This window comes from Ursus arctos, unplaced genomic scaffold, assembly GCF_023065955.2.
Source record: "Ursus arctos isolate Adak ecotype North America unplaced genomic scaffold, UrsArc2.0 scaffold_7, whole genome shotgun sequence".
Classification (NCBI taxonomy): Eukaryota; Metazoa; Chordata; class Mammalia; order Carnivora; family Ursidae; genus Ursus; species Ursus arctos.
The window spans coordinates 25,807,125-25,826,079 of NW_026623089.1; the positions used below are offsets into that span (position 1 = coordinate 25,807,125).

General features: G+C 45.0%; 1 protein-coding gene across 2 annotated transcripts; it reads right to left on the bottom strand.

Annotated features, from left to right (window-relative positions):
• Nucleotides 1–5,485: 5,485 nt before the first annotated feature.
• On the bottom strand, nt 5,486–17,469 carry NOLC1 (nucleolar and coiled-body phosphoprotein 1). Of its 2 annotated transcripts, none has more exons than XM_026493968.4 (13): nt 17,110–17,469; nt 14,324–14,379; nt 14,073–14,215; nt 13,832–13,962; nt 11,737–11,902; nt 9,922–10,052; nt 9,670–9,808; nt 9,146–9,274; nt 8,840–8,950; nt 8,111–8,752; nt 7,821–7,927; nt 7,372–7,464; nt 5,486–7,220 (listed from the first exon to the last, which is right to left on the bottom strand). In XM_026493968.4, the coding sequence occupies exons 1-13, from the start codon at nt 17,227–17,229 to the stop codon at nt 7,062–7,064; spliced, it is 2,127 nt and encodes a 708-aa protein (XP_026349753.1). In that variant the 5' UTR covers nt 17,230–17,469; the 3' UTR covers nt 5,486–7,061. The 2 variants fall into 2 exon arrangements, with proteins under 2 accessions (XP_026349753.1, XP_026349754.1); XM_026493969.4 differs by having other exon boundaries at nt 14,073–14,212; nt 17,110–17,395.
• Nucleotides 17,470–18,955: the final 1,486 nt, after the last annotated feature.

Sequence of the window (18,955 nt, forward strand, 5' to 3'; positions counted from 1 at the left end):
TCCTCAAAGGTCTGGAGGGTGACTTCGTTGAGCTGGCGGCCAGGAAAGAAGAGATGAGGATGGTCAGTGAGAAGGTGCGTCCTGCATGTGTCTTAAGAGGAACAATAAACCAGATTCTAATGGGCACCCAGTCTGTTAGGTGCGTGCTCCGAGCACCAACAGTGTCCTGCCTCCCACCACACCCAGTCATGGCAGCACTGGGGGTCTCACCAAAGGCCAAGAGCAGTGAACATGCCAGGGTACCCAGCATGCCTTGCAGCAGGAGCACAAAATGAGGAGAGGCAGCCTCGTTTCCCTGGAAGCCAGAAGTGACTCCCATCACTGAGCCAGCCTCTATGATAAGTGTGCGTGGAGGGCAGAGTAATTAAATGCTGCTCTTGGGGGGGAAATAAGGACACTGTTCTTAGCAATATTTTGGGAGGCCCCTGTCTCCTCAGGCAGGGGTAACAAAAGCAAGAAAAAAAAAAGAGAAGAGAAAAGAGAAAAAAGAAGAAACTAAAAAGCTTTGGCACAGCAAAGAAAACCATCAACAAAAAAGGCAAACTACCGAATGGGAGAAGATATTTGCAAATGATAGATCCAGTAAGAGGTTAATATTTAAAATACATAAACTCATATAACTCAACACCAAAAAAAAAAAAATCCAATTAAATGAACAGAGGACCTGAACATTTTTTCAAAAAAAGACATAGAGCCAATAAACACATGAAAAGATGCTTAACATCACTAATCAGAGAAATACAAGTCAAAACCACAAGGAGCTATCACCCCACTCCTGCCCAAATGGTTAGTATCAAAAATAACCAGTGTTAGTAAGGATGTGAAAAATAGGGAACTCTCATGTACGTTGATGAGAACGTCACTGGTGCAGCCACTGTGGAAAACAGTATGGAGGTTCCTCAACATATCGAAAATAGAAATCTCTTATGATCCAACAATTCTACTTCTAGGTATCTACTCAAAGAAAACAAAAACACGAATTCAAGAGAATACATGCACCCCTATGTTCTGCATTATTTACAATAGCCAAGGTATGGAAACAATCTAAGTGTCCATCAATTGATCAACGGATAAAGATGTAGTGTGTTTATATACAGTGTGTGTATATATATTTAACCATAAAAAGAAGAGTAATATCTTGCTATTTTCAACAACATGGGTGGATCCAAAGGATATTATGCTAAGTGAAATAAGTCACACAGAGAAAGACAAATACTGTGATTTTACTTATATGTAGAATCTAAAAAGCAAACAACAAAACAGAAAGACTCAAAAAATACAGAGAACAGGGGCACCTGGGTGGCACAGTTGGTTAAGCCTCCGACTCTTGGTTTCAGTTCAGGTCGCGATCTCAGGGTCGAGATTAAACCCTGCACTGGACTCCATGCTCAGTGGAGTCTGCTTAAGATTCTCTCCTCCCACCCCCGCCCTCCCCTGCTCACTTGAGCACCAGCACTCTTTCTCTCTAAAATAAATAAATCTTTAAAAACAAACAAAAAAACAGAAGGGGTGCTTGGGTGGTTCGGTCAACTAGTTAAGTGTTTGCCTTTGGCACAGGTCATGATGCCAGAGGCCTGGGATCAAGCCGTGTCAGGCTCCCTGCTCAGTGGGGAATCTGCTTCTCCCTCTGCCCTTCACCCTGCTCATGCACTCTAATAAATAAATAAAATCTTAAAAAAAAAAATACAGAGAACAAACAGTGGTTGTTGCCAGAATGAAGGAGAGTGGGGGCATGGGCAAAAGGGGAGTAAGGAGTACAAGCTTCCAGTTATAAAATAAATCACAGGGATGTAAAGTACAACATAGGGAATATTGTCAATAACATTGTAATAACTGCATGGTGACAAATGGTAACTAGACTTGTGATCACTTCATAATGTGTATGTGTGTGTATACATATATTTATGTAATATATATATATATATATATATATATGTAAAATAAAGGTGCCTGGGTGGCTCAGTCGGTTAAGCATCCAATTCTTGATTTTGTCTCAGGTCATGATCTCATGGGTTGTGGGACTGAGCCCTGCATCAGGCTCCATGCTCAGCAGGGAGTCTACGTCTCACCTTCCTCTCCCACTGCCCCTCCATACTCTCTGTAAAATAAACAAATCTTTAAAAAAAATCTTTAAAAATTATACAGCCACTCTGGAAAACAGTGTGGAGGTCCCTTAAAAAGTTAAAAATTGAGCTACCCTATGATTCAGCCATTGCACTACTGGGTATTTACCCCAAAGATACAGATGTAGTGAAGAGAAGGGCCATATGCACCCCAATGTTCATAGCAGCTCTGTCCACAATAGCTAAATCTTGGAAGGAGCCGAGATGCCCTTCAACAGATGACTGGATTAAGAAGATTTGGTCCATATATACAATGGAATATTATTCAGCTATCAAAAAGAACGATTTCTCAACATTTGCTGCAACATGGACGGCACTTGCTAAGTGAAATAAGTCAAGCAGAGAAAGACAATTATATGGTTTCTCTCATCTATGGAACATAAGAACTAGAAAGATTGGTAGGAGAAGAAAGGGATAAAGAAAGGGGGGTAATCAGAAGGGGGAATGGAGCATGAGAGACTATGGACTCTGAGAAACAAACTGAGGGCTTCAGAAGGGAAGGGGGTGGGGGAATGGGATAGGCTGGTGATGGGTGATAGGGAGGGCACATATTGCATGGTGCACTGGGTGTTATACGCAACTAATGAATCATCGAACTTTACATCAAAAAAAATTATAATGTATATAAATGTTGAATTATGTTGTACACCTGAAAGTAATAATGTATGTCAACTGTACTTCAATTTTAAAAAAGTAATTAAGATGGTAAATTTAATGTTTTTTACCACAATGTTTTAAGAGACATGGGGCGCCTGGCTGGTTCAGTCAGTAGAGCAAGTGACTCTTGATCTCTAGGTCATGAGTTTGAGCCCCATGTTGGCAGTAAAGATAACTTAAAATAATAAAATGGTTAAAAGTGGCAAAGATTATATGTACTTTACCCCAATTAAAATAAAAACTTCTTTTTAAAGATTTTATTTATTTGAGAGAGTGCGTGAGAACAGAAGCAAGGGCAGGGGTAGAAGAAGAGGGAGAAGCAGACTCCCTGCTAAGCAGGGAGCCTGACGCGGGGCTCGATCTTGGGACTCCAGGGTCATGACCTGAGCCAAAGGCAGACACTTAACCCACTGAGTCACCCAGGCGTTCCCCAAAAAAAACATTTTACAGAGAGAGACAGCACTTTCGTTTATTCAAATGTTGGGGAAGAGGGCAAAGTACTTTCATAAACCGTTACTGGAATTACAAATTAGTATAATGGCTTTGGAGGGCAATAATAATCAAAATGTTAAGTGTACATATCCTTTGACCTAGCAATCACTTTTAGGGTATTTCCTATAAAAATATCCTCACAGGGCAGCAGGTGCCATGTCTGGCCACAAGAGTAACAAGAAACTCCTGAAGCAGCCCAAGAAGCAGGCCAAGGAGATGGATGAGGAAGCTAAGACATTCAAGTAGAAACAGAGGAACAGAAGAAACTCAAGGAGCTAAAAGGGAAGGCCATGGGGAAGCCCCCCCCCTCCCGCCACAGGTGGCATTAAGAAATGTGGCAAAAGATAAGCTGTTCCTTGTGCCTGAGGCAATGATGATCCTTAATTCCATTCCTGTTTAAACATCTGGCTTTCCTGTCATAGCACCTATTGCCATCTATAGCTAGAATGGTGTCTTAGATCCTGTTATACAATTAAGAATAAACTCTTGAAAAATAAATAAATTTAAAAAAATCCACAGATACTCAGTTTCACGTGTAGGAATATTCACTGCGCAGGGCACTTGGCTGGCTCAGTCAGAGGAGCATGTGACTACTGATCTTAGGGTCACGAGTTTGAGTCCCACACTGGGAATAGAGTTTACGTGAAAAAAAAAAAAACCCCACTGTGGCTCTATTTGTAGTAGCAAAATACTGAAAAAACCTAAACATCTACCAATGACTTATACTATTTCCATAGAATGGAGAACCATGCAGCCATTAAAAATGAGTTGCTGTGTTATAAAATGAGCTCCGAACTTATGGAGCACTGCACATAGCAAGCTACCCCATTTGTGTAAGGAAAAATATGAGTGGAAGCATAAAATAGTACATTCGGAGAAACTGTGAAGAAACAAAATCAAGTCCCAGGAAACAAAACTAAGATGGAAATTTAATTTTCATTTTATACTATTAGATTTAACAAGTATATCTGGAAATGAGAGGAATGAAAAAATACCAATTTTTTTTTTTTTAAAGATTTATTTATTTTAGAGATAGAGTGGGCCTGTCAGCAGGGGAGGGGCAAAGGGAAAGGGAATCTCCAGCAGACTGTGAGAGTGGAGGCGACACAGGGCTCGATCCCATGACCCATGAGATCATGACCTGAATGGAAACCGACTGAGCCACCAAGGCACCCCAATTCACTTGTTTTCAAATACTCTTAGATTAGTGGTTTTCAACCTCAGCTGCTCATTAGAATCACCCAGTAGCTTAAAAAAATAAAATCCTAACACCCAGCCTCCACCAGAGAGCACCAGGGTCTGACTCAGCTAGGATGGGATGGGCCCTTGGGTGTACTTTTTGTTTTTAAAGAGAGAGAGCATGAGTTGGGGGTGGGGCACAGGGAGAGGGAGAAGCAGGCTCCTCGCTGAGCAGGAGATCATGACCTGAGCTGAAGGCAGATGCTTAACCGACTGAGCCACCCAGGCACCCCGGATACCAGTATTTTTCAAAGTTTCCCAGATGATTCTACTTTTCAGCCAGTGTTGTGAAATCACTGATTTAGACCAGGAATTAGCAAACGTTTTCCATAGAGGGCCAGTTAGTAAATACTGCAGGCCTTGTGAGCCACATAAAGTCAGCCACATATTCTTTCAAGCACTTTTAAAATGTAGGGGCGCCTGGGTGGCACAGTCGTTGGGCGTCTGCCTTCGGTTCAGGGTGTGATCCCAGCGTTCTGGGATCGAGCCCCACATCAGACTCCTCTGCTAGGAGCCTGCTTCTTCCTCTCCCACTCCCCCAGCTGTGTTCCCTCTCTTGCTGGCTGTCTGTGTCAAATAAATAAATAAAAATAAAAAATAAAAAAATAATAAATAATAAAATAAAATGTAAAAAACCAAGCCCCATATTGGGTGTAGTGCCTACTTAAAAAGACATAAATAAAATTAAAATGTAGAAATCATTCTTAGCACCTCAGCATTACAAAACAAGCGGTGGGCTGGACTCACCCATAGGCCAGTCTGCCAACCCCCTAGTTTAGACTATGCACCATCTGGACTATGGCCTGGACAGGGCACCATGAGACAAAGTATGGCCAAGAAAAGCCAGCAAGCTGTTGCGAAGAAGGTTCTGCAGTGAACTCACAGGTCTCACTCCAGCCCTCTAACTGGCACCCAGGTTGTTCTGGTTTGAGGAGGTGGGAGGGCTTTGGACTCACAATAAAAAACTCCCAAGACACATTATAAACCAGCCAGTTTATTATTTTATAGTGAGACGGGTAACTTTTCCCATGTAGACTGATGTACCTATGCCGGCAGGAACGGTGCATGTTTTTCCTAGAGGCAGTTACATGGAAAACTAACTTATTATCAAGTTACTTAGCAAGTATGGAATCCAAACACGGGGAGGCTAATCTTAAAACCTGCACCTCCCTCATCCATGAAGCTAGGGCACACTCTCCCACCACAGGAATAGCCCCAGCCTCCAGAGTCTGCTGTTGCCTCTTCCCTCCCCATCTTGCTCTGGCCAAGCACTATTGTCTCCTACAGCTTTATGACCAGCCAACTTGGCCTCAGAGTCGTTACTTCTGCTCACTGGTTTTTACCATTACCTTCACTGTTACTCACAGTTAAGGTTCTGTAAGGGGTACATCAACTGCTCCCATGTTCCAACTACAAAACAGAATAATCTTGTTGGGAGGCTCTCCCAACCCCACCTTACTCAAGTTTTACCACCTAATATGCTTTGTAAAGGTTCTTCCCATTTATTAGCACATACACAGGGGTTACCTATAAATTCGCCTAACGTAATCTAATTCTTACTGAAGACTGAGGTTTTTAATTATAGTTTTTATTCTTTCATTTTCTTGATCAGTGATTTCCAACCACGTAGGAGCTAATGAAACTAATTTTGTATCACCACTGTTACTAAAACAGAAATGCCAAGTGATACGTACTTTTCAGATTATCACGTTATTTTGTTCTCTAAAATGTAAAAAAACAAGAAAATGCAGTCCTCAATTTAGTACTATTAAGGGTCATCAAAAAAGTCTCTGAACAATAGAAAAGTTTATGCTTTCAAATTAAAAAACTAAACATGTATTGCAAACGTTAGATGTTAAAATTACAGAAAACAAAATATTCAGACTAACCCCATGGCATTCACACTACACCAGAATTCTGCCTGTAACAAAAGTGAATTTTATCCCAAAAAGTAGTGAAGTCCATGCTCGCTGAAAACATCAGTCCTAAACCCCACAAAAGAGGATGAACTACACAGTGCATGCTTAGCAAACATATACATTAGCCATTCTTAACTGCCCCTTCCCAAAGCTGTGAGGCGTAGGACGGATGAAATGTGCACTATAGGCACAACTCTCCAATTAGAAAAACTCATAATGTGACCTTTACTACGTCTTGGGCAATAGCTAAGATTTTATCTGTGGGAACCCACCTGTGAAATCACAACAAAAATCAACAGGAAATGATTTAATATAAAATATACAAATTTCTCAGTGTGAGGACTTCCACAGAACAGGGAGAAGGGAATGACAACTAAAATTTTTCTTTTTTTAAAAAAAGAACACTCCCCTGATGTTGTCCTTGCTACTCAACACTCAAGAACAAAGCTGTACAAAACCGCGAGCACAGAAAAGGACAGAGAGGATGTTGCGACGCAAAGTCTTCAGACCCATTCTAAACTGCTGTCCCCACCAAGACCCTTCCTTAATAGAGCTGAGGCTCCCCCAGGCCCACTAGGGAAAGCGCGTGGTCTCGGATCATCACCCCTGCTTCGCCCCAGACGGCCCCAGGTCACTCGCTGTCAAACTTAATGGAATTGACCTGGACAGAGATGGAGCCTCCCCGGTAGCTGCCCCGCTTCTTCTTGGTTTTCTCATGCCGGAACGATTTGCCTTTGGTGAACTTCAGAACCTGATTGGCGCGCTCCCCCCAGTCTCCAGCTGCACCCCGCTGGTAATCAGAGAGAAGTGGTTAATACACAGAAGGACAACACCAAGGCCCTGTTACTTTCTTCTCCCTGCTCAACAGGCAACCTGAACCAAAAAGCTGCCCTCTCTTCCACCCATCCCCCTTAAGAATGGCAAACACCCTCTCCCCTTACCTTGGCATCAAAGGAATTATCTGCCACTCGAGCATCTACCTCAATTTCCTCCTCCCTGATCCTTCGGAATGGGGATGATGCCCTTTTTTCTCCCTGGAGAAGAATGAAGTTAAGAAATAAATTAAAGACGGAGTAGCCATTTAACAGCAAAGCCCTCCTTAGCTACACATGGGCACAAGTGCCAGGCCAGGCAGAGAGTTGTCAAGATGATCCCAAATTTTTCTTTCTAGTCTTTGTTTTTTTTTTTTTTTTAAATGATTGATTGATTGAGGGAGGCAGAGGGAGAGAACCTCTCTGTGCACAGAGCCCTATGCCGGGCTTGATCTCACAACCGTGAGATCATAACCTGAGAGGAAATCAAGGGTCGGACGCTTAACCAACTGAGCCACCCAGGTGCTCCTTTCTACTCTTTAAAGGCTGGTTCCCGAGAAGAAAATAACATAACTTACTTTTTTCCTTTTTGGAAACGTGTTGGGGGTCTGCGGCTTTATCTTCTTGGCTTGAGGCGTCTCCGCCTCCTTGGCAGCCTCGTTCTGCTTCCGCTTCTTTCCTGAAGCTACAAAACAAAAATCCAAATTCAGGAGACCAGTTTCCTGTTCCTTCTCCTGGGTTCCCACACCAAGGGCATATAACTGGAAGCCTAACTGTGGGCCTCCTCTCCTACCCCATTCCCCAAGTGTATATATACCACCCGTATTTGGGGGAACAAACCAAGGAGGCAGATTCTTTGGATACAGACCTGGCTTAGAAACTGCTACTGCTGCTTTTTTCTTTTCTTCTTCTTCCTCATTGCTATCCCTGTCTGCTTTTCCATTCTGGGTAGTCAGTGCAGAGGTCCCATTGGTCTTGAGAGCTTGTGGCCTTACAGTGCCCTTGCCTTTAGGCTTCTCCTCCTCTTCTTCCTCACTGGAATCATCAGAGGAAGAACTGCTGCTGCTCTCGGCCTTTGCTTTCTTTGTGGAAGTTGCCTTGGAAGAGGCTACAACTCCCGCAGCCTTCTGTGGCTTCTTTTTAACTGGGGATTTTGACATCTTTTCCTTCTCTTCCTCACTGCTAGAACTATCTGAATCAGAGCTGCTGTCCCCACCACCTGGGGAGGCCTGTTTGGCAGGCAAAGATGGAGCTGCTTTGGCCGCTGCCTTGGACTTGGGGGTGACCACAGTCTTCTTTGTCTTTTCCTCTTCACTAGAACTGCTCTCCTCCTCGCTGGAGCTGCTATCAGCCTTTCTGGTTAGAGGCTTCTGGCCACTACCTACAGGTTGCTTGGGAGCTGTGGCTGGTTTAGCTGCAAGTTGCTTGGGAGTGGCATCTGGCCTACTTGGTAGATTCTTAGCGGTACTGGTTGACTTGGAAGGAGCTTCATCCTCAGAACTGTCAGAGTCTAGACAGAGAGCAAAGAATAAATAGAAATCAGGCTGAAGAGAGCCCCTGGAGCTCCCACTGCCTTGAAGGCCTCCATATGCCTCACCTGAGCTGTCTGAAGAGCTCTCTGGCGCTTTCTTTGCTGGAACTGGTTTAGTAGTTGCTTTAGAGAGGACTGCCTTAGCTGGCGGTTTCTTTTCTTCCTCAGAACTTGAATCTGGAGAGAACCTACGGCATTAGGCTGGGACCAGAGTCCCAACCAACCAAAAGCAATAAAAAGGAGGATGCAAAGACCCACACAGAAACTTAAGCCCTGTCTTGCTTCAGTGAAAAACAAAAGGCATAGAGGCATTTCTGCCTTTTATATTCCTCATGTATTCCCCAGACCCATTCTCCACGGGTGGGGACTCACCAGACTCATCGCTGCTGTCCTCACTGCTCTCCACAGGCTGTTTCTTCTCTGCAGCTTTCTTGGGAGCCTGGGTTCCCAGGGACTTCTTGGATGGGGGAGCAGAAGGCGGGGGAACTGAACTATAGGGACCTGTTTAAAAAAGACAAGTGTCAGGGTGCCTGGGTGACTCAGTCAGTTAAGCATCTATCTTCAGCTCAGGTCATGATCCCAGAGTCCTGGGATGGAGCCCCACATTGGGCTCCCTGCTCAGTGGAGAGCCTGCTTCTCCCTCTCCTTCTGCTATTTCCCCCTGCTTATGACAACTGCACACGCTCTCTCTCTCTGTGAAATAAATAAATAAGAGCTTAAAAAAAAAAAAAAAAAAAAAAAAGACAAGTGTTGTGGTGGGGCTCCATGCTCAGCAGGAAGTCTGCTTGGGATTCTCTCCCTTTCCTCTGCCTCTCCCGCTGCCCCCACCCTGCCTGCATGCTCACTCATGCTCTCTAAAAAACAAATAAATCAATCTTTAAAAAAAAGTACTTCACCTGGTTTTTTCTTCATGGGTTTTTTCTGCTCTTCCTCCTCCTCCTCACTAGAGGAGTCCTCACTGCTGGAACTCTTTTGGGTAGGGGCAGCCGCTGCTTTCACTGGGGCCTTGGCCACCACTTGCTTTTTAGGTACAGTCTGCATCATACAGAGAAAATTAGTTATCACAGTATAAGGCTGGTCCAACTAATCTTGCCAGGAAGTGGAGACACCCCCCACCCCACCTCCCTGGTAGAAGTTATGGCCCAAACCTTCTTAGGTATGGTTGCTGCCGCCACCTCCTCCTCTGAGTCATCACTGCTGCTGCTGCTGCTGCTGCTGCTGCTCTTAGTGCTGGCTGCTTTACCATTGGCCAGTTTTGGTGCCACCCGAGCTGGTGTACCTATGAAGGAAAAAAAAATAGAGTAAGAAGTATCAAGGCCTTACTGGACCACTGAAACCTGTTAGCTCAGAACTTAGGAGTTTATCAATTCTCTTGCCTTTAGAGCAGGCATGAGGGAGACTGCCATGGTTGACTATCGCAGGATGACTTTCCTGACCAATTTCAAGCATAGACTACCTTTAACAAATGATATGATGTAGTGACACCTGGGTGGTTCAGTCCATTAAGTGTCCGACTCTTGATTTTGGCTCAGGTCATGCTCTCAGGGTCATGGTAGCAAGGCCTGCATTGGGCTCTGGGCTCAGAGGCCAATGTTCGTCCCTCTCACTCTGCACCTCCCCCAGCTCATGTGTGAGCATTCTCTCTCTCTCAAATAAATAAAATCTTAAAAAAAAAAAAAAAAGATATGATGTAAATAATTCAAATGTGCTCTATGAAATCTTTCACTCCAACTTCCTTTTTTTTATATATAATTTTTATTTTGTTATATTAGTCACTATACAGTACATCCCCAGTTTTTGATGCAATGTTCCATGATTCATTATTTGCATGTAACACCCAGTGCACCATGCAATATGTGCCCTCCTCAATACCCATCACCGGCCTATCCCAATCCCCCACCCCCCTTCTTTCACTCCAACTTCCATTCAGACAAGCTCCTATAAACCATAACCTGTCATCACAACATTACAGAAAAAAGTTTAAATTCTCACATGTCCGATGGAGTGAATGCATAGGAGAAATGATGGCAATGAAAAGCAAAGGACAGATGTACAAGTGGTCATAACAGAATGGCATTTGTGGGAATGTAAATCATCTATGAAATGAACAAGAATGGCAAACAGATACTTTTAAAAAATTTTTTTAGGGGTGCCTGGTGGCTCAATCAGTTAAGTGTCTGCTTTCAGCTCAGGTCATGATCTCAGCATCCTGGACTGAGCCCCACATAGGGCTCCCTGCTCAGCAAGAAGCCTGCGAGCAGGGAGCCTGCTTCTCCCTCTCCTCCCTGCTCTTGCTCTCTCTCGCTGTCTCTCTCAAATAAATAAATAAATTCTTTAAGAGAAGATAAATTAAAAAAAAAAGATTAACTTATTTGAGAGAGAGAGAAAGAAAGAGCCCACAAGACTGGGGGGAGGGGGAGGGGGAGAGGGAGAGAGAGAGATTCCTCAAGCAGACTCTCTGCTGAGTGGAGCCCAACATGGGGCTCAATCCCATGACCCTGGGATCAGGACCCAAGCTGAAATCAAGAGTCTGACACCCAACCAACTGACCCACCCAGGTGCCTCTGGATACCATTTTTAAAAACACATTCTTCCTCATTGCAGACTGTTTCTCTAGTTACTAACCCCTAATTATGAAATCTTCCACTTATAAAAAGCCTCTCTAAGGGAAAAAAAAAAGAGAGAGATACTAATCAATACTTCTAGCTCAACAACCACTGCCATTTCACCCCTATGCTGAATGAGAATTTTTTTTTGCGAGAGAGAGAGAATCTTAAACAGGCTCCATGCCCAGCATGGAACCCAACACAGGGCTCCATCCCAGGACCCGGAGATCATGACCTGAGCTGTAGGCAGCAGCTCAACTGACTGAGCCACCCAGGTGCCCCTGAAAGAGCAATTTTAATACCAGTCCCCAGAGCAAGCTAGTCCCCAGCCTGGCCTCTTGGGAATAGAAATAGTACCTGGTTTGGCTGAGGCTTTAGTCTGAGCTTTAGCTACCACAGGTGTTGTCTTTGGCTTCTGGTTCTTTGGTGACTCATCTTCTGAGCTTGAGTCTGAATCAGAATCAGAGCTCTTGGCCTTCTTAGGAGGAGCTTTGACTGCCTTGGGTTGGGGCTTAACTCCCTTCTGTGAGGAAACACACAATGAGGAGAATCAGCAAGAGGTTCTGGGTACCCAAAGGACATCCTAAGGTAGAAACCATCCTAGACTACTTTTAATTTTTAGGAGCTAATGGAGCAGTAACAGCAAAGGAAAGCTGAGCAAGACAACATCTGAGGGCTCCTAACTGACTTAGTTGGTAGAGATCCAGCTCTTGATCTTGGGGTCATGAGTTCAAGCACCATGTGTGACATAGAGTGTGCTTAAGAAAAAAAAAAAGATAGGGGCGCCTGGGTGGCACAGCGGTTGGGCGTCTGCCTTCGGCTCAGGGCGTGATCCTGGCGTTATGGGATCGAGCCCCACATCAGGCTCTTCCGCTATGAGCCTGCTTCTTCCTCTCCCACTCCCCCTGCTTGTGTTCCCTCTCTCGCTGGCTGTCTCTCTCTGTCGAATAAATAAATAAAATCTTTAAAAAAAAAAAAAAAAGAAAGAAAAAAAAAAGATAAGAGGGGAGGGGGGTGGGGGAATGGGATAGACCGGTGATGGGTAGTAAGGAGGGCACGTATTGCATGGTGCACTGGGTGTTATACACAACTAATGAATCATTGAGCCTTACATCGGAAACCGGGGATGTACTGTATGGTGACTAACATAATATAATAAAAAATCATAAAAAAAAAAAAAAAGAAAAAAGAAAAAAAAAAGATAGCATCTGGAAAGGGCATCAAATTCTTCATAAGAAACAAAAATATTGGGGCGCCTGGCTGGCTCAGTGGGTAGAGCATGCAACTCAATCTTGGGGTTATGAGTTTGAGTCCCACACTGGGTACAGAGATTACTTAAAAATAATTTAAAAATCTTAAGAGGGGTTCCTGGGTGGCTCAGCCGTTAAGCATCTGCCTTCGGCTTGGGAAGGCAGGAAGCCTGCTTCTCCCTCTCACACTCCCCTTGCTTGTGTTCCCTCTCTCGCTGTCTCTCTCTGTCAAGTAAATAAATAAAATCTTAAAAAAAAAAAAATCTTAAGAAAAAGGAAAGGAAGGAAGGAAGGAAGGAAGGAAGAAAGGAGGGAGGGAGGAAGAAAGAGGGACTCCTGGGTGGTTCAGTCAGTTAAGTATCTACCTTCAGCTCAGGTTATGATCTCAGGGTCCTGGGATTGAGGTCCATGTCGGGCTCCCTATTCAATGGGGAGTCTAATTCTCCCTCTGCTCCCCCCATGTGCATGCATGCACATTCTCTCTCAATAAATAAAATATTTTTTAAAAAAAAGAAAGAAAAATTCAACCCTGTCCCTGCCATTCCCTACTTAGAGCTCCCAATACCTGTCTACAAAACATACTCTTACTCTTGATATCTTAGACAGTGTCCCAGAGAAACCTAATACCACCTGGGAAACAGAATGGGTTCCTCTAGATTCAGAGTGCAACTTAACCCTCACATATCCTTTCCAAACTTCATACTTCTCTATTTTCTCCTCCATGGTCACCTGTTATATATTTTATTTATTTATTTATTTATTTATTTATTTATTTATTTAAAGATTCATTTTAGTTTAAAGAGAGAGGGCACATGTGCGCTCACACACACTTGGGAGTAGGGGGAGGCACAGAGGGAGACGGAGGCAGAGAAGCAGACTCCCTGCTGAGCAGAGAGCCCAACTGGGGCTCAATCCCAGGACCCTGAGATCACGACCTAAGCCAAAACCAAGAGTGGGAGGCTTAAACGACTGAGGCGCCCCTTATTTATTTTTTTAAGTAATCTCCACACCCAACATGGGGCTCAAACTTATAACACTGAAATCAAGAGTCCCATCCTCTACTGACTGAGTCAGCCAGGCACGCCCCCCAGTCACCTGTTATACACCCACTGCCATCCCCTGCTTCCAAGCTACAAGCCAGGACTTTAGGTTTCTTCTTTCTAATCCCTTAAACAACTTCTTTCCCCCCCAAAGTTACAAACCTGAACAGGCTTTTTCTTCGTGTCTTCGTCCTCCTCCTCATCACTGGATTCTTCACTGCTGCTGCTCTCTGATGCTTTGGCTGCAGCCTTTCCAGGATGCTGTGGCAAACTGGCCCGCTTGGCAAGTACAACTGAACAAAAAAACCACAGACCCCAGTGAGAATCAACCATGTGGTACATACAGGCAGGCTACAAATCCCTTTCTGTGAACCACTAACCCCAACTCCCTGCCCAGCCTTACCAGCTTTCTTAGCTGGAGGCCCTTGGGCTTTTTCCTCCTCACTGCTGTCCTCACTGCTGTCACTGGAGGAAGTCTTCTTCTTAGCCTTCTTAGTCACTGGTCCATTTGCCTGTAATTTCCGCTTTGGGGCCTTGGTGGACCTGCTGAGGTAGATGAGGCTAACTTTTGGGGGATCAGGACCTTTCCACATCAAGGAACACAGCCCAACTCCTTGGGGGAAAAATAGTTACAGTGATACAGGGAAGACTTACTTGAGCCAGAAGCTGTAGATGTCCAAGAGAGAAGAGGCGTTGGCGTCCTGTTGGGTCTACAGGAGAAAAAAAGAACTTAGTAGGAAAATTTTATCCTAGTTGTTCTAGAGGGAAATTAGATTTTATTTTATTCTCTCTTCGAAAGTGACCTACTTTGGGGTACCTGGTGGCTCAGTCAGTTAACTGTCTGCCTTCAGCTCAGGTCATGATGTCAGGTCCTGGGATGGAGCCCTACCTACATCAGGCTCCCTGCTCAGCAGGGAGTCTGCTTCTCCCTCTCCCCCCTGCTTGTGCTCACTTGCTCGCTCTCTCTCTTTCAAATAAATAAACAAAATCTTAAAAAAAAAAAAAAAAGTGACCTCTTTTATAATTGCTATATTTGGTATAAATGTTACATCTTTGTAAGGCTTTTCCTACTTGCAAAGATTATGAGAAAACCTATTTATGTACTTCCCAATTTCTGACATAGAAGACTTGGGCTACTCCTACAGTTTCTGTCACCATCTATCCCCAGTCAATCCTATTTATCAAAGCCTTTTAAAAAAATGTGCTTTCCCAGGGTGCCTGGGTGGCTCAGTCGGTTAAGCGTCTGCCTTTGGCTCAGGTCATGATCCTGGGGTCCTGGGATCCCGCCCAGTGACAGGTTCCCTGCTCAGTGGGGAGTCTACATCTCTCTCTCTTTGCCCCTGCTCCTCTTGTGCTCACGTGTCCATGTGCTCTCTCTCTCTCTCAAAGATAAAATATTTTATAAAAATATGCTTTCCCGGGGCGCCTGGGTAGTGCAGTCGTTAAGCGTCTGCCTTTGGCTCAGGGCGTGATCCGGGCGTTCCGGGATCGAGTCCCACATCAGGCTCCTCTGCTGGGAGCCTGCTTCTTCCTCTCCCACTCCCCTGCTGTGTTCCCTCTCTCGCTGGCTGTCTCTCTGTCACATAAATAAATAAAATCTTTAAAAAAAAAAAAAAGTGCTTTCCCTTTACTCCAGCAATGCATTGTCTAGGAATTCATCTTTACCCATGAAACAAGGACACAAACATTAACAGAAGAGGGCATTTCCTGCAATGTGGTTCATAATACCAAATCACTGGAAACCATCCTCCAATACTGGTTAAAAAGCTAAGTTACAAACTCAGTACAAAATTTCATTCAGCTATTAATTACACTGATACACATTACTAGTTGATGCAAAAAAATGGCAAAGCATTACAGTACCTATAGGCTCAGAGTTAGATGTGTACAGATGTGAAACTCACTTCTGCCTGTTATTACTGTGTGATCATGAGCAGATTACTTAAATCTTTCTGAGACCGTTTACTTCTCTATAACATGGAGATAATATATCTTATTAAGCTGTTGAGAGAATGAGAGATAATGCGTACAAAAAACTGAGCATCTGGAAATACCAGCTCGTCCTTAGTAAGCCTTCCAGAAAGATTAGTTTTTGTCACATAAAAAAATCCTGATTCTGAAAGGCCCAATTCCATCCAGCACACTGTGAAAATACTTTTTGCAGCCTTCCTAATGGTCAACGCAAAAATAGTTCCAATATGAAAGCAGCTGTAGGAGATCACATGGCAGGCCATCCCAGCTTAAGAAGTCCTTTCTGAAGCTAATTTGATTCTGTCCTTGTGCAGCCTGATTCTGCCACAAAGAACAAACTTATCTTCTTAGTCAAAGGCTAAGACTGTCAAAGACTACACTCTACCCTCTCTCAAGATGTTTTCCCATACATCACGATTTTTTTTAAAGATTTTATCTATTCATTTGACAGAGAGCGAGCAAGCACAAGCAAGGGGAGGGAAAGAGGGAAAGGGAGAAGCAGGCTCCCCACTGAGCAGAGAGCCCAAAGTGGGGCTTGATCCCAGGACACTGAGATCATGACCTGAGTCAAGGCAGACACTTAACCAACTGAGCCACACAGGCGCCCCATGACTGCTTTTCTTGAGAGATTCCAAACCTTTCATAGTCCTAGTCCACTTTTTACATGTGCTTGGAACATCCTAAATTACCATAACTATTTCACTCACTGATGCTTCCTGAGCACCAAGCACTGGGATTGCCACTTCATATTTATCATGTTACTGAAATTCACAAAAACCTTATAAAGTGGATGACGGCATCCCCCGTAGGAATAGAAACAAACTCAGAGAGGTTCAGCAAGCTGTTCAGGTTATACATCTTAAGAAGTAACAGAGCCTGGTCCCAAATCTATATGTGTTTGATTCCACAAGTCAAAGATCCAAGCCCATTGCTTGGTAGAGCTATGATGCTCAATCCTGCTTTGGTATACCTAAAAGCAGAACCTTGCCTCTACTCTCTTTCACTTTCTTCTTTACTAACGAAAATCCCATCCCTCATTTCTAAAGCAATTTTATCTTCGAGTCCCGGGTAAATTCGACTGAGAGTCAAGGTCAAGTCACGCTTTCCATCAGCCAACGTAAAACCCAAGAAGGAACCAAGAGCCTCCAATGCCTCCGGTGGGACACCACGCTCCCTCCTCGCCGCACTCCGCCAGCCACGTGACCTGGGCCACGAGGATCCCACGCTGCCGTCGCTGCACCGCTCAACAGAAAAAAGCAACAAGACTCAACGCTATCTAGTCAGACCTCGTGGGGGACCAGGTGCCGAGACTCCAGGCTCTCGGGTCACCGCCGAGAGCTCGGCACAAAGGCCCCGCAGATAGTGGATTGGCGGACCCTAGAGACCTCGGTACGCAGAAACCTAAACCTGTCAGGGCCCAAAGACCTGTGGTCATCCCACCCCAGCCCTTGTCCCAAGCCCGCACTCACAGCGCCTGTTGCCTTGGCGAATTTATTGGCCACCTCCGAGAGCTGGTTATCGCGCAGAAAGCCGAGCACGAGCGGATATAGGTCGCTGGGAACCACGCGGCGCAAGCCGGCGTCCGCCATCCTCCGGGCAATACGCGTCACTACCGTTGCCGACGCTCACGATTCAGGAACTCGGGAACCCGGAGGGGTGAGGGCGGGCCTTGTGACGTCATCGCGCGACGCGGGCGCACAGCGGAAGGGGCGGGCACACTCCACAGGGCAGTCCCGCCTCTACTTTGGTGGCAGGATCGAGGCGAAATCTATAAGCTCTTTCCCTTGCCACAAGTGTCGCCATCTTGGTAAGGGCGGAGCCCTCCTTCCACGACCTTGTGAAGGCGGAGCCCTGACGTCACGGGTCACGCCCTCGCCAGTGGCGGGAAAGCTTCAGACTTCCCGCGCCCTTTCAGCTAGAGCCACCTTTTTTTTCAGAGCTGCGGTTTGGAGCCGCAGCTGGGATTCGCATTCCAGAGTAGAGTGGACCGGCGGGCTTGAGCTGTCCTTGGACTCTCTAGACTTGGTCACAGGATCTCCCAAGCACCCCCATTCGCGCCGCCGGCCGATTCCCACCCTCCAATACCCAGAGAGGCCTTATGTCAGATACCGCCCCAACTCCCACCTCTACTAGAGGATCCTTCAGATTTTATCCATGGTTAATAGTGGGTCGACGACCCCTAAAAATGCCCCTTTTTCAATCATGACTTGCCCATGAGACAACCCCTTTCCCCCTTACTTATTCATTAAGCATTAAGTCAGCTCCAAGAAGGGGAAAGCCATTGTGCCCCAACCCTGAGTGAAACGGCAGCAGCACTCTGCAAATCTGTAATCCTGGAAATAACCCTACTATCTCCTGAGTCATAGTCCACACCTGAACTCTCCCTGTGGGAGAACTAGAAAACCCTCCAAATGCCTCTGTCATGAGTATTCAAAAATCAATGCCCAGGCCTGCCAAGTTAATTCCAATTTCTATCACATTTCAGTTCACATTAGCAAACATCAATCCCTTTACCCACTACCCTTTGACTACTTCCCATTAATACCCATCAGGAAAGGTAAGGATCCACTTTCTCGGGGGACATACCTCTCCTTTGTTCTTCTCAAAATAGGCACTCTTCTAGATTTAACTCCTACATCTCCCTCTTTCCCAAAGGTCTATTCACATGCATGCATTCTTCTGAGTACCTGTTGTGTGCATGGCATTGTGCTCAAGCTAAAATGGTACATACATGTACACATAAGCCACAGTTTAGAAAACCTTTTTTTTTTTAAGATTTTATTTATTTGACACAGAGACAGACAGCCAGCGAGAGAGGGAACACAGCAGGGTGAGTGGGAGAGGAAGAAGCAGGCTCCCAGCGGAGGAGCGATCCCAGAACGCTGGGATCACGCCCTGAGCCGAAGGCAGACACTTACTGACTGCACCACCCAGGCGCCCCTAGAAAACCTTTATTTGGAACAAGTGTGAGCTTCCTCTAGGTCCTTAATGGTAAAATCCCTTCCTTGGGACTGTACCATCAGCATCCCCTTGTTTGAAATGCAGAATCTCAGGCCCCACCCCAGAAGTCAGAATCTGCATTCTAAAAAGATCACCAGATAATTCAAATTCCCTTTTAAAGCCTGAGAAACACTGCCCTAGAAGACTGATTTCACTGACAACACGTACTGAAGAGCAAAGTTTCAAGTCCAATAGGATTTTGCACCTGACCAAAGAGAGGTCCTAGGAACTAAATGGAGGTAACCTGATTGTGTTCAGATTGGAAAAGTGAGTATGTCTGGCACTGGCACCATTAAAAGAAGCACAACAGCACTT